We start from the raw sequence: 14065 nt of genomic DNA, 5'->3' as shown, positions 1-14065 counted from the left end.
ATCAGACACAAGCTGTTTTTAATTATTCAAAGTGTTTTTTTTTTTCTCTGTATCTGAACCTTTTTTATTTTACATCTCAGTCTGATGAACACGCCCGTGTGTTCAGCAGCAGTTTCCATGTTATTACAGGAAGTCTTTTAATTCTTTGTTTAGTTTCTGAAAGTCTCACTTCTCTTGCCGCTGCTCTTTGTAGCGGGAAACACAAAGTGCGTTGAGAGAGGAGGGAAAAAAACACTTTTGAGTCAGAGCGCTCAGACTGTGGTGAAGTTTTAAGAATGTGATGTGAATCAGCTTTGAAGCTCCTTGAATGACACGAAACGGTACTCGAACCTCGTGAGTGATGAGAAAGCGTGATCCACGTTTGACTGGAAACCCAGCGTCCTATTTTATTTATTTGACTCTTTATTTGACTGATTGTTTTTTGTTTTTTTTCCATCCAGCCGATCCCCTGGTGGAAGCATCGCCACCAGTACACGACCAACAGAGCGGAACATGACCGAACGGCCAAACAGTGGACAAAGCGATACGCCACATAAACCCAGAGCAGTGGGTGTCGGAGGAGGAAGAAGAAGAGGAGGTGGTGGTGTGGGTTGTTTGTGTTGGGAAGGGAGACGGGAGGAGGGGGGGGAGGTTATTTCTATCTCAGATTTTTAGTACTTTATTGTCTGGTATATTTTTTGCTTCCTGATTAAGTTATCGCCACAAATATGGTAATAAAGGAACACGATGGAAAGGAAGTGTCGTCTGGTTTTATTGTTTTATTACCGTGCCTCGTGTTCAAAATAAAGCTTTATTGACACTTATTCCATCTAAAAGCTGGACTGGTGCTGCAGCTCCCCCTTATTTAAAAACAACTGTTTAGCAAATACACTGCCTGGCTCCCTGAACCACTCTTTCACAATCTGAGCCCCATGAATCCTGGCATTGTCATCTTGGAATATGATCCATTGATGGAATAACCTGGTCATTCAGTATATTCAGGTAGTCAGCTGACCTCATTCTTTGGACACATAATGTTGCTGAACCTAGACCTGAGCAACTGCAGCAACCCCAGATCATAGCACTGCCCCCACAGGCTTGTACAGTAGACACTAGGCATGATGGGTGCATCACTTCATCTGCCTCTCTTCTTACCCTGATGGTTCTCCACTATCCTTCCAGTTTCTAATAATGCGTTGGACAGTTCTTACCCAGTTTTAGTAGTTTCTACAATCTCCTTAGATGTTTTCTCTGCTTGATGCATGCCAATGATTTGACCCTTCTCAAACAGACTAACATCTTTTCAACAACCACAGTTTAAGAAATGAGAAGCTACTCATTGCATCAGTTGGGGTTAAATAACTTGTTGTCAGCTGAAAGATAATCACCCATGCATTAATTATCCAATAGGAGGCTCGTACCGATTTGCTTAGTTAAATCCAGGTTTTTGGCCAGGCAGTGTATAATCAATATGCAGTAATTTGCCAAAACATTAGGTACACAAGTGAATTTATTCTAATGAAACAGTCCTGCACTAAATCTCAGCCTCATGATTGTTGTGATGTTCGGTTGAGCGTCAGAAAGTGGATGATTGTTTGTGAAGGATGTAGTTGATTAACTAAATAACTAAATGATTAGTTATTTAGCCTAGCAGAATGACTGACATGTTAAAATATTATGAACATGTGCTGGTACAATACAATTCAACTGTACTATAAATTGTAGCCTCCACAATGAAAACATTTTATTTAAACTAAGGCTGAATGCCAGAACCTTCATGAAGAGAAGATTTAGAGCAGCACTGTTATATTAGAATGCATTAACTAGTGTACCTAATGAACTGGCAAGTGAGTGGCGATACATTATAATAAATGGCTGTAAGCCGATATAAGAGCAGTTTGTGTTAACCTCTATTATATAAAGACCATAATCATTATTTAATATTTTACATCTAAACTGTTGTGTGATCCACTTACTGGTTCTCACAGGATGAGGAGTTATTTAATAAAGCTATATTAATATTTTAGAAATGACGCTTTAGTTGGTGCAGCTCATGTCTCATACTCACCTCAGATCAGATGCAGAGGTGATGGTGTAAACCTTTAATAACTCTTGATGTTGCTGGTTTCTCTCTGATCATGTCTGCTCCACGTGGAGGAAACATCTGGTGAGGAGAAAGAAAAAACAATGAGGTAGAAAAACAAGATGAACCAAGATGGAACATCTACTGGATCAATTCAGGACTGGAGACAAAGACGGAGGAAAACGGTCTCCTGGTCCTCCTCCTCCTCTTCCTCCACCCCATCTTCTCTTCTTCATTCTTTCTTCTCTTCCTCCTTCTCCTTGTCCTCCTCTTCCTCCACTCATCTTCTCGTCTTCATTCTTTCTCCTCTTCCTTCTTCTCTTTCTCCTTCTCTCCCTCCTTCCGTTCTCCTTCTTTCTCCTATGCTTCTCCTTTTCTCATCTTCCTCTTTGTCTTCTTTCTCCTCTTCCTCCTCCTTGTCCTCTTTCTCCTTCTTCCTCCACCCGATCTTCTCTTCATTTTTCTTTCTCCTCTTCCTCATCCTCCATCTCCTATTCCACCTCCTCATCTTCTCTTCATTTTCTTCTCTTTCTCCTCTTCTTCCTCCTCCTTCTCCTTGTTCTCCTTCTCTTACTTCTTCTGCTCTTCCTCCACCCCACCTTCTCGTCTTCATTCTTCTTTCTCCTCTTCCTGCTCCTCTTCCTTCTTCTCTTTCTCCTTCTCTCTCTCCTCCTCCTAGTCTTCTTTTCCTCCTATTCTCCTTCCGTTCTCCTTACTCCTATTCTTACTTCTTCTCCTTTTCTCATCTTCTTCCTCCTCCTCCTCCACCCCATCTTCTCTTCTTCATTTTTTCTCCTCTTTCTCCTCCTGCTCCTCCTCGTTCTCGTTCTCGTTCTCCTTCTCTTACTCCTATTCTTACTTCTTCTCCTTCTCTTTCTCCTTCTCTTCTTCATTTTTCACTTTCTCCTCTTCCTCTGTTTCATTCTATCCCTCCTCCTCCTCCTGCAGTTATCTAATTAGCATATCCACATTTACAACTTTAGTGATCATAAAATACAGTGACAGTAAAGATACAGAAGAAGGAAACACCGATGATATTTTACTAGTTTCCAGTGGGAGGCTGTCTGTCCTCGCTTGTCAACAGTTAATTTTGGGTTTTCACTTCAAACTAACCTGAATACCTGGAAGCTCAATCTTGTCAGTAAATGTATTTTAAGGTGGTAAACCCAGAAATCATTCAAGTCTGGACTGTGGGAAGACCCATAAAAAAACCCAAACAGATCAACGCCAACAGCTCAGAAAAGCCCCGCTGGCTTCAGTCTGCAGCTCTGCTAACCTCCAACCGCAGAGACGCCCACATGAAACGACGCACCGTTTCCTCTGGTAAACTTAGTCGAAATCCAATAACATCTGCTCAACATTTCACCAAAACACTAACTCTAGTTTCTACTTGTGCAAAGAGCTGATCTAAAAACATGTTTCTGTGATCTTAAAATACTCCTAGATAGAGTGAACCATTCCACGGAGGCTTGAACTCTGGGCCAGTCAGCTGAGCCCAGAACATAAACACTCGTGGCTCTGTCTCGTTGTTGTTGAAAAGCTGCAGCCAATAGATCTGTGGCTCTGCTGCTTTAAATGATTCATATTAATGAGGGAGCACTTCCAAGAACTCTTGGGAGTTATTTTTGGAAAAGCAGAACAAAGTTAATGTTTCACTAAAGAAGATTTTTCTAAAAAACACAGGCGGCGGCCCTGGACACGTGTAGGAACACGATGGAGTGAATTCCTCGGGTTAGCGAGTGTAAGCGTTAATCATTCCACCCACACATCAGACATTCATGTTTAATTTACAGTTGGAGGCCGAGGCCTGTTAGAGGCGTGTTTTATGATACAGTAAACACAATAAAAGATTACTGTACTATGTGTCATCAAGGCCGACTGTAAAAGTTGGGAACATCGTGTTCTACTGTTATTGTACACGTGAGAACAAGCGTGGTGCTGTTATTTTTGTGTTTATGGTATTCTGACTGCAGCTTTAACACAGGTGAGGATTGTGTTTATGCTGCATTCAGGTTCCATTCAGAAATATTATTTTGCAAGCTTTTAGTTATAAAATGTGACGGAAATATTTGTGGAACAAGACGGCTGCTGGTGTGTGTGTTAATTTGTTAATTCATGTCTAATTTTGTCATTTAACTCCCGACTACCGTTAAAACCTAGAGGTGTAGCATCGTTTTTTAACCTTCATACACACAACAGGTCTGATGTTTTGGGGAGTTTGGGGACTCCCAGTAAAACAGCAAAATGTAATTTCACTTTCGCTTCCTCTTTTTTAAAAAAAAAAAAAAGATCAACAACAAAAAAAATAACAAGAAGTGACTTATACAGATGAGTTTCTGTATTCTGTGAATTATGAATAATCTGTAAACTCAGATCAGAGAGATAATCGTTCTGAGAAGTCACAAGGGTTATTTTAGTCAAATGAAACTCGACTGGGATAAAAATCTGTTTTATATATAATGGATTTAAAACGCCTAAAGTAAACTCTTAGCTCTGTTTAATGAATTACACTGAATGTTGGACTGCCATGACGTTGTGAAGGGATTGTCTGGTTGCCATGGCTACGATCAGTGGGTGAGATATATTAGGGAACAAGTAGAAGCGGTTCAAGGTACGGTGGTGTTACTTTAATAAATGCTTGAATCTAATTGCAGCTACATTAATGTGCTGTATGTTCCATGTACAATAACGTTTTAATAATTTATTATTAGTAAAGGTTTGTATGACTTTTATTTATCTCATCCAGGAAGAATAAAGCTTTAGCTCATCTTAAATATTGTCTTACATGAATGCATGTGCTGCTGCATGAAGTGTTACATTCTTGGTTTTACTTTGGTTTCAGTTTGGACAACTGGGTGGGAGAAAGATTACTAATTTAGTTTGATGAGTAATACCAGAACGTCATGAAGCTTAAGTGCAGCACTGTTATATAATAATATATATATATAAATTATATAATAATATAATAATGCATTCACTAATGTACGTAATGAACTGGTCATTGAGTGTAAGTTGTCTAAATAGATAGTAACACATTTATATACACGTCTAACAAAGAGTGTAAGAGCACTTTGTGTTACCTTCTATGATATATAGACCATCATAATTACTATTTAATATTTCATATCAATAATTGATCAAGTGTTCTGTGATCCACTCATTGGTTCCCACAGGACCAGTTGTTAAAGGACACTTTAATAAATATTTGAATCTAACTGCAGCTACATTAATGTGTTATAAATGATGTGTTTAATTGATAAGCTGCTCCTGGATAGCATGGCTGGGTCAATTAAACAGAGCGTGGTGCAGTTATCTTTGTTTTTATAGTATTTGGATTGCAGGTTAACACAGGTTCGGATTGTGTTTCTGCTGCATTCAGGTGCATTTTTTTTTTTTTTTAACAATCTGTTTAATGTATAATCGTGTTATAAAATGAACATCTGCTCGTTTCTAGTTATACAAATTAAATTTGTGACAGAAATATTCATGTGTCAAATGTTATTAATTTGGTATTTGTTGGAATGGCTGCTACTACAGCTAACTAGTTTGTATTCTTATGTGTAATTTTGCCATTTAACTCCCGACTGCTGTTAAAACTGTGGTTATAATATAAAACCTAGAGGTGTAGCCTCATTTTACACCTTCACATTAACACGTTGGATGTTTGGGGAGTTTGAGGACCCCCAACAGATAAAGAGATAACCAGCAGTTTCATTAAACTTCTTACTTCTTTGTCATGACCTGTGCCCTTTTTGGCGTCACAGATAGTTGAATTTGGGAAGTCTTTATGTATCTACGCAAACAAAACCCATGAGTTAAAAATATTTTCTTGTTCATCTGTAGTTTTCCAGACTAACAGACGCTAGTAGCTAATAGACGCTAGTATTTCAGTGCAGGACTAAAATAGAGTAAAGATTGTTAAATATTTTCCTTTTCGTTTATAGTTTCCAGGCTAACGGACGCTAGTATTCCACTAACAATCAAAATAAAAACATCTCATGTAACCACCTCAGGCATAACAAAGATTTAGTGCAGGACTGTTATATTAGAATATATTTGCATACCTAATTATCTGGCAAGTAAGTGTAGTTACAAGAACATAAAGTTCAACGTAAAGCATTAAAACACTGTAGATGTTTAAATATTAGCGTATACGAAGTGTGTGGACATTTGAATCTGGCTGTATTAAACTTCATTGTCATGTCCTGTTCCCCTTTTTTTTCCTTTTCTTTTTTAACCCTTTTCTGTTCCATTATTTATCTTTTATAAGCTACTCTTTTTGCTCTTGTTATTTTTTATTCTGCACTTTCTGTAAGCTGTTGCAAACTGTAATTTCCCCATTGCGGGACAAATAAAGACTTGCCAAATTCAACTTTCTGTGAAAATAAGAATAAGAAAAAACTTTATGTATCTGCACAAACAAAATCCATGAGTTAAAAATTTTCTTGTTCGTTTATAGTTTGTGTAGATACAAGAACATGGAGTTCAATGAAAAGCTTTAAAATAGTTAAGATGGTTAAATATTTTCCTATAGTTTCCAGGCTAACGGACGCTAGTATTCCACTGATGCTCAAAATAGTTTCCAGGCTAATAGACGCTAATATTCCAGTGCAGGACTGTTATATTAGAATATATTTGTGTACCTAATTATCTGGCAAGTAGCCTAAGTGTAGATACAAGAACATGGAGTTCAATGCATTAAAATAGAGTACGGATGGTTAAATATGGTTAAAGACGGTTAAATATTTTCCTGTTCATCTATAGTTTCCAGGCTAACAGATGCTAATAGTCCACCGATACTCAAAATAGTTTCCAGGCGAATGGATGCTAGTATTCCACTGATGCTCAAAGTGAAAACATCTCATATAACCGCCTCAGTCAGGATCAACATTGTTATATTAGGGTATATTTATGTACCTAATGATTTGGCAAGTAAGTGTAGATACAAGACAAACGTTAAGACATAGTACAGAATCTTAGCCTATTTATAGGAAGTGTGTGGGCATTTAAAGTGCACCAAAGTGGAATAACTCGACGGTTCACCGGTGGGGCGCGTGCAGCTGTCCTATACTGTACTTCACTGTTTGGGCTTCACGCCTTCACGTTGTGCTCTGCAACGTGACCGCCGTGTTACCGTTCCTCTGTTACGTCGACGCGCCGCCAAACTCCGCCCCCTCCGCTGCCCTGAAAGTGTGTCACTGGGTTAAAGTGGCTCGAGCGGGGCCGGGCGGAGGGGCGTGGCCGACAAATGGGTCACATGGACGAGCACCACTACTGAGAACATTTAGTTCTCTTGACTCACCCGCAGTCACACAACAAGGGGGGGAGTTCCTCCGAGACAGTTCTCGTCAGAAACCAGCGAAGAGCTGCAGATTATTCCTTAAAACAGGACGCTTGATATGAGCTCCACCTTTAAAACATTTGCATTTGCTCAGAATCGACGGTTTTAGCCTCGTTTTTTAGCCTTTTTGTTGTTGTTGTTGTTGCTGCTGCTCAGCAGAAGTCGTGACAGTTTAGTTGACAGTTTAGGTTTTTTTTGTGGCAATTTCAGAGATGCCTGAAGACATTGGGACATCCAAGCCAGGTAAGAAGACACTGTTTGAATTCATTATCTTTATTCCTATTGTTATTATTAAATAAGAAGAAATGCAAGATTGGTTTGTTGTGTGTCAGCTATACATACACAGTGCAGAAGATATAGACCTTTGTCTGCAGTGTTAATGTTAAATTCATTAAGTGTCCTCGATTAGGCAGCTGACAGCATGTTTTATTTTACATTTCTCCAATTTGTATCACTTATCAATGGAAATATACTGAAATATTTAGTGACACGGATTTATTGGTATTATAAATGGATAAATATGCAATAATAGTGATTTCAAATGCACAGTGAGTGTTATGAAGTAAATCCAGGTATTAGGAAGCTATTTCAGAGGGTCTAACATTAATTAATTGCGACCTGGTAATTGGAACAGATTTTTTTCTTGCTCTGTTACAGCGTTTAAATCGCAAATTATGCGCCAGAAAGCTGTGTTGGGTTTTTAGAAATTATTCCATTTAGTTGTTTTAATTTTTAAAGTCGGTTATTGCTGTGCTTTTAATGGGGTTAGGAGTGTCGGGGGGGCGCCGCGTCGCTGCTCAACATTTGACACAACAACAATGTTCTACTTCCCTGCCGCTCACATGGACAACGTAGCTGAGCCATGTGCCACTGTGTGTACACGCGCCAGGGAACACTTCTCTGATTGGCCGAGAGGCGTTCCGTTCCTCAGAGCACGCTCCAGCCGGAGCTCTCCTCCGATTGGCCAGAGGGGAGCCCGTGACGTAGCACGTTGCATAATGCTACTCTGTACTCAGCGCTGCCCGACGCGAGGCTCGACTGCCAGTTACACGTGAGACAGCAGCGACTGACCTAGATTTTTTTTTATCCCCCCACGCCCCGCCCCCTCGTCCTCGCGCTTCGCTTTCACAGAAATCCATGACAGGTCCACGTGTGGGTGGGCCGTGAAAGAGAACAGTCATGGTTGGGGTTAGGTAATCGTCTGCCGTGGCCTCGCTCTCTCTCAAGCACCAACGAAGAAGAAAACACACTAAATATGCGCTTTTTTTACGCAAATTTCCCCCCAAAAATGTAGTTAAATTATATATATATAATTTTTTTTTTAAGGCAGTACTAGTGTAACCTGCTGTTACACTAGTACTGCCTTGCTCAAGTGTATTTATACATACTATAAACAATTTAAAAAGTTTAAATGAACTCTTGACGCGTTTTATTTGTGGATTTATTTATATATTTTTGTTTTGTTGGCCTTGTCCCAGTGCTGCTTCGGTGACCCCATAAAAAAACCCCACTCCCACAGCAAGGCGTGTTATGTAACAGTGTTATCCAACCGGGGAGCAGTGGTGGAGGTGATAAAGCAGGTCAATGTTAGAGCTGAATAAACACACTGTTGTCTGGGTGTGTCAGAACTGTACTGTACTGCCAAGACTTTGTTTATCTGGCTTTTCCACTCGTAGCGGAGTTAAAACCACAGCGGATATCTCAACGATGAATCAGATTTAAAAGGAAGCCCAGAAGTTTGAATTAAAGTTGCTTCTATTTTTTGTGTTCTCTGCAGGAGGAGTCATAGCCTACATTTCCTCCAGTAGCCCGGAGTCTTGTCCGAGCAGCGGCTACATGTCGACGTCGCCGCCCTTGTCGCGCCCGTCGCTGCCCAGTCGGGCCGTGGGGATGTTGGTGGACATTGCCCCGCCCGCCAAGAACCCTCGCAGCGCGGAGAAGGCCGGACGCTCCTCAGCGTCCTCAAAGAGCAGCATCACGAGTAAGCTCTACTTTTAAAAAATAAAGTGAAAAAAATAAATAATAAAATCCTGTTGACGGTGCTCATCTATTTTTTTTCCTACTCACTTTTGCAGAAATCAACGGTATGGTGCTGTTGTGCAAAGTGTGCGGCGACGTGGCCTCAGGCTTCCACTACGGCGTCCACGCTTGCGAGGGCTGCAAGGTGAGGCAACGATGGCAAACGATGCAACGATGCAACGCTGCTCTTTTTAAATTGACGTTAGCTAACATTGCTGCTCTTGTTGTTGTGGTTCTTCAGGGATTCTTCAGGAGAAGCATCCAGCAGAACATCCAGTACAAGAAGTGTCTTAAGATGGAGAACTGCACCATCATGAGGATCAACAGGAACCGATGCCAGCAGTGCCGCTTCAAGAAGTGTCTGTCGGTCGGCATGTCCAGAGACGGTGAGCATTCTAGATTCGGCTCTACCTTTTAATTCATAAAATATTCTGTTCTGCTCGATCGAATCTCATGAAAGTTTATATTTCCCTCTCAGCTGTTAGATTTGGTCGCATCCCAAAAAGAGAAAAGCAGAGGATGCTGCTGGAGATGCAGAACGCCATGAACAACATGATGAGCAACAACAGCCAGCTGCACGGCATGCTGCACGGCCACCAGAGCCCGCCGCTGCCCATGGACGCCACGGGCAACGACGCCGGCTCCTCTCCTTCCTCCTCTTCCTCCTCCTCCTCCTCCTCGTCATCCTCCTCTGCTTCCGATTCTGGGTCCAACCCCTCCTCGCCGCAGTGCCCCCAAGACTCTGAGTCGGTGGTCTCCATGGACACCAACTCCAGCTCGGCGTCTTCCTGCGGGTCGGACAGCGGCGAGGACGAGGCCGTTGCCATGCCAAACGGCAGCAGGCAGCACCAAGACGGCTTTGCCTTCGGGCAGCAGAGGTCGCCGGTCACCTCGGAAACGGGGTGCGACGGCAACAGCAGCAGCAGCAGCAGCAGCATGGAGGAGCAGCAGGAGAGCTGGAACTGCTGGAATGACAATACGGCGGCGGAAGGCAACCGCTTCAGCCATTACGGCGGCCAACGCGCCACCAACGCTGCTTACAGAGACGGGAGGGGAGTTTACCAGCAGCTCAACAGCGCCCCCGGCTGTGAAGCCAGACAAAGACAGAATGAGTTCAACTCACAAACTGCCTCAAGTGGTTACAGCGGACCAAGCAGCTGTCCGAACAGCAGAGCACACCTGGTGGGTTATAAACACACTTTTATTTATTTTTTTATTTATTTTAAGCTAAGCTAAAGCTAACGATTTAGACTCCCTACTCACTAATTCTGTCGTCTTCCAGGTGTGTCCCATGAACACTTCACCTTACGTCGACCCCCGAAAGCCCAGCCAGGAGATCTGGGAGGAGTTCTCCTTGAGCTTCACCCCCGCTGTGCGGGAGGTGGTCGAGTTCGCCAAGAGGATCCCAGGCTTCCGAGACCTCCCCGAGCACGACCAGGTCGGCCTGCTGAAGGCCGGAACCTTCGAGGTAAATGTTGTTTTCACGACATTTTAGAGTCCGGATCATTAAAAGTCTTTTACTCATCTGCACAAATTTGAAGCATAAAATAAAAAAAGTCTTTCTCGTCTCTCCAGGTGTTGATGGTCCGATTCGCCTCTCTGTTCAACGTGGCTGAGAGGACGGTGACCTTCCTGAGCGGAAAGCGCTACAGCCTCGACACGCTGCGATCGCTGGGCGCCGGCGAGCTCCTCAACTCAATGTGCGAGTTCAGCGAGAAGCTGGCGGCCCTGAGGCTCGACGCAGACGAAATGAGCCTCTTCACGGCCGTGGTGCTCGTCTCAGCCGGTAAGAAGAAAGCTCCGATTTTGAACATTTAAAGAAAAACAAATGTTAACCAAAGGCAGTGACCGGGCCAGCCTATAAAATGTAGAAGCAAACTGTCCCAGAGTTTTTTTTGCCGCCGCTAACGTTTCCTCTCTGTTCTGGTTCAGATCGCTCAGGGATCCAGGACCTGAACTCGTTGGAGGCGCTGCAGGACAACCTGATCCGGGCGCTGAGAAACCTAGTGATGCAGAACCACGGCGACGAGTCGGCCACCACCTTCACCAAGCTGCTGCTCAAACTCCCCGAGCTGCGTTCGCTCAACAACATGCACTCGGAGGAACTGCTCTCGTTCAAAGTGCACCCTTGAATAAAAAATAAAAAAGCTTCCTCAAGCGGTGGGACAGCGAGGGGGAGGGTACTGAACCTCCCCCTCCACCAGGAACCTGCCTCTCAGCATCACCTCCTGTACTCGACCAACCCCGGCTGCGTGTGTTTGCCTCTAGAATGTATGAGAACTTTATTTTTTATTCTATTTTTGTGAAGCGCACAGACGAGAGATCAACATTTTAGAAAAAAAAGAAAATTTAAAAAAAGTACTGTATTTATAGAAGAGATTATAAAGGACGCTTGTTGCACACAAACACACGCACAAGTGAGGATTTCAGTTGCATTTTTCTACTTTCAAGAAGAAGACAACAAGTACTTAAACTGGCTTTATGAAATATATCATAGAAATCAGATTAAATATTTTAAATAAAACTTATGTTTCCTCCAAAAGCCATTTAATTCCAAAGTGTATTAACTGAAGAGCGGGTGAATGTGATATGTACATATATACTGTACCTCACATACATGCCTGTGTGGTCCAATTCTTTTTGACTGCTGCATGTTTGTTGAGGAAGGCACCTAGTGGAAAAAAAACAAAAAAACAAGAATGTGTGACGATCGCTGCTAATGCATGGCTGTATTTTAATGCAAACATTATTACTACTCATGATCTTCTCCCCCCTTGCCTCGGAAAGCGTCAGCAGATTGTCTCGCTTGTACATACTGTTTTGTTTTTTTATTTTTTATTTAATTGTTCACATTTGTCTGGTGATTTCTGGGAGATGGGGGGGAGTCGACGATGGAAAATAATAATAAACACTACGTTTTGCTCACAAGCTGTGGAGCAGGAAAACCAAGTGAACATCCACGAAACAGTGTGAGGACGACATACAAGTGTTTAATGCCATTATCCCACTCTCCGGTTTGCTTTTGTTAGTTTTTTTTATTTTTTAATCAAACTGTGTGTTTTCAGCATAGCACTGAACTTTTTGACACTTTGTTCTTGATATCCATTTTTGTTGATATATCGATTTCTTCTGCTGGCGACACTGCCACTTGTAAATAACTATATAAATATATAAATATATATAAATATCTGATGAACATAGGTTATAAATATGATATAGTATGAATAAAAAGCGAAGAATACTGAAAGGTTGGCCTGTGTTTTTATTTGTGTTAACTAAATGAAATCAATACTGAATCTCATGAGAAGCAGTGGTTGTTGTTCACCACTAGGTGGAGCCGTAAACCTACAGCAGACTGTCTCTCCAACCCATCTAAAAATATTCCATTTATATTATAATTATCAGGTTTAGTTTGACTGTTAGATAGAATCTTATCTTCAGCCATAACATTATGACCACTAACTGACAAGTACACGACCAGGCACCCCCCACGCACAAAAACACTTTAGGAACAACTCAAAAAAAAAAACTTCAAAAAAAACATGAAGAACAGCACAAGGTGTTGATCTGGCCTCCAAATTCACTAGATCCCAAACTGATCAAGTATCTGTGGGATGATCCACAGAGGCCCCTCCCCTCATAAAGCCCCCCCCCCCCCCACTAACAACATTCTGTTGCCAGACACCACAGGACACCCTCAGAAGGCCCATGTCCATTCTCTGATGAGTCACCACAAGGGAGGCCTATACAATATTAGAAAGGTGGTCATAATGTTATGCCTGATCAGTGTATATTCAGTTCCGTGGACTATACTTAGAAAAACAAGGTTTCATACCATTTACAGATAATGCTGTAGCACCCCCTGTCGGTGAACGCTCACATCACATCTTACAACAGGTTTGAGAAATAATCAGGAATAATTTATTAATTATTAAAATAACTGCAATCACCATAGCAGCGATTATTTAGCTCTGTGGACACCAAGTTACACCATAATATGATAATGTTCTATAATAATAATAATAATAATAATAATAATAATAATATAATGTACATTCTAATAACATTGATGTTTGATTGGATTGGATTCATGAGGATTTGCTGATTAAATGTCCGACGTCTGTTAAATTTTAGCAAATTTTCTAATGTTTCCCAGCATGCATTGCATTCCTCGGTGACTGTAGCTGCTAGCAGTCCAATAAAAAAAATAATAATGCTAAAAATGAAATGAAAATATGTATAAAAAACAATATTAACCAATAATTTCAAGATGCATGCACAGCAACTCACATCTGAAGTAAAGAGTTGTTTCACGGACTTGTAATAAGGACCAATCAATCAAGGATTTCCCTTTTTGTTTTTCCACATTTCCATCGTCACCAGATTGACGTTATGTGGTCAGTTATATTTGAATAAGCCATCTGTGGCATTCCAATGAAAATCACATGACGTCTACAGTTTATCTGACTGTTTTTTGTTTGTTTTTCTTCTAGTCCTGGGGCTTAATAAAATGTACCTGACGCAAATGAGAAGATCAAGGACAGCTGTTCCAGTCGCCTTTGCTCTGGGCAAAAACAAGCTGCAAGCTAATTCAATCGCAAAACATTTCATTTGTACACGTGTGCTGGCATTGCTCGTGGTTT

At 41.5% G+C, this 14065-nt stretch overlaps 1 protein-coding gene across 1 annotated transcript; it reads left to right on the top strand.

Annotated features, from left to right (window-relative positions):
• The first annotated feature begins 7368 nt into the window (after window positions 1-7368).
• nr1d2a (nuclear receptor subfamily 1, group D, member 2a) lies at window positions 7369-12674 on the top strand. Its single transcript, XM_084557582.1, has 8 exons — window positions 7369-7646; window positions 9181-9384; window positions 9479-9567; window positions 9664-9808; window positions 9901-10604; window positions 10705-10890; window positions 10998-11208; window positions 11355-12674. The coding sequence occupies exons 1-8, from the start codon at window positions 7616-7618 to the stop codon at window positions 11552-11554; spliced, it is 1770 nt and encodes a 589-aa protein (XP_084413708.1). The 5' UTR covers window positions 7369-7615; the 3' UTR covers window positions 11555-12674.
• Window positions 12675-14065: the final 1391 nt, after the last annotated feature.

This window comes from Chelon labrosus, assembly GCF_963514085.1.
Source record: "Chelon labrosus genome assembly, chromosome: 12".
Lineage (NCBI taxonomy): Eukaryota > Metazoa > Chordata > Actinopteri > Mugiliformes > Mugilidae > Chelon > Chelon labrosus.
The sequence above is the reverse complement of the archived record's forward strand: the minus strand, read 5'-3'. Positions and strand labels throughout refer to the sequence as shown.

Coding starts and splice junctions, on each gene's coding strand:
- nr1d2a (XM_084557582.1), top strand. CDS start 7,616: ATGCCTGAAGACATTGGGACATCCAAGCCAG. Junction 9,385..9,478: donor CTCAAAGAGCAGCATCACGA/GTAAGCTCTACT, acceptor TCACTTTTGCAG/AAATCAACGGTATGGTGCTG. Junction 10,891..10,997: donor TGAAGGCCGGAACCTTCGAG/GTAAATGTTGTT, acceptor TCGTCTCTCCAG/GTGTTGATGGTCCGATTCGC.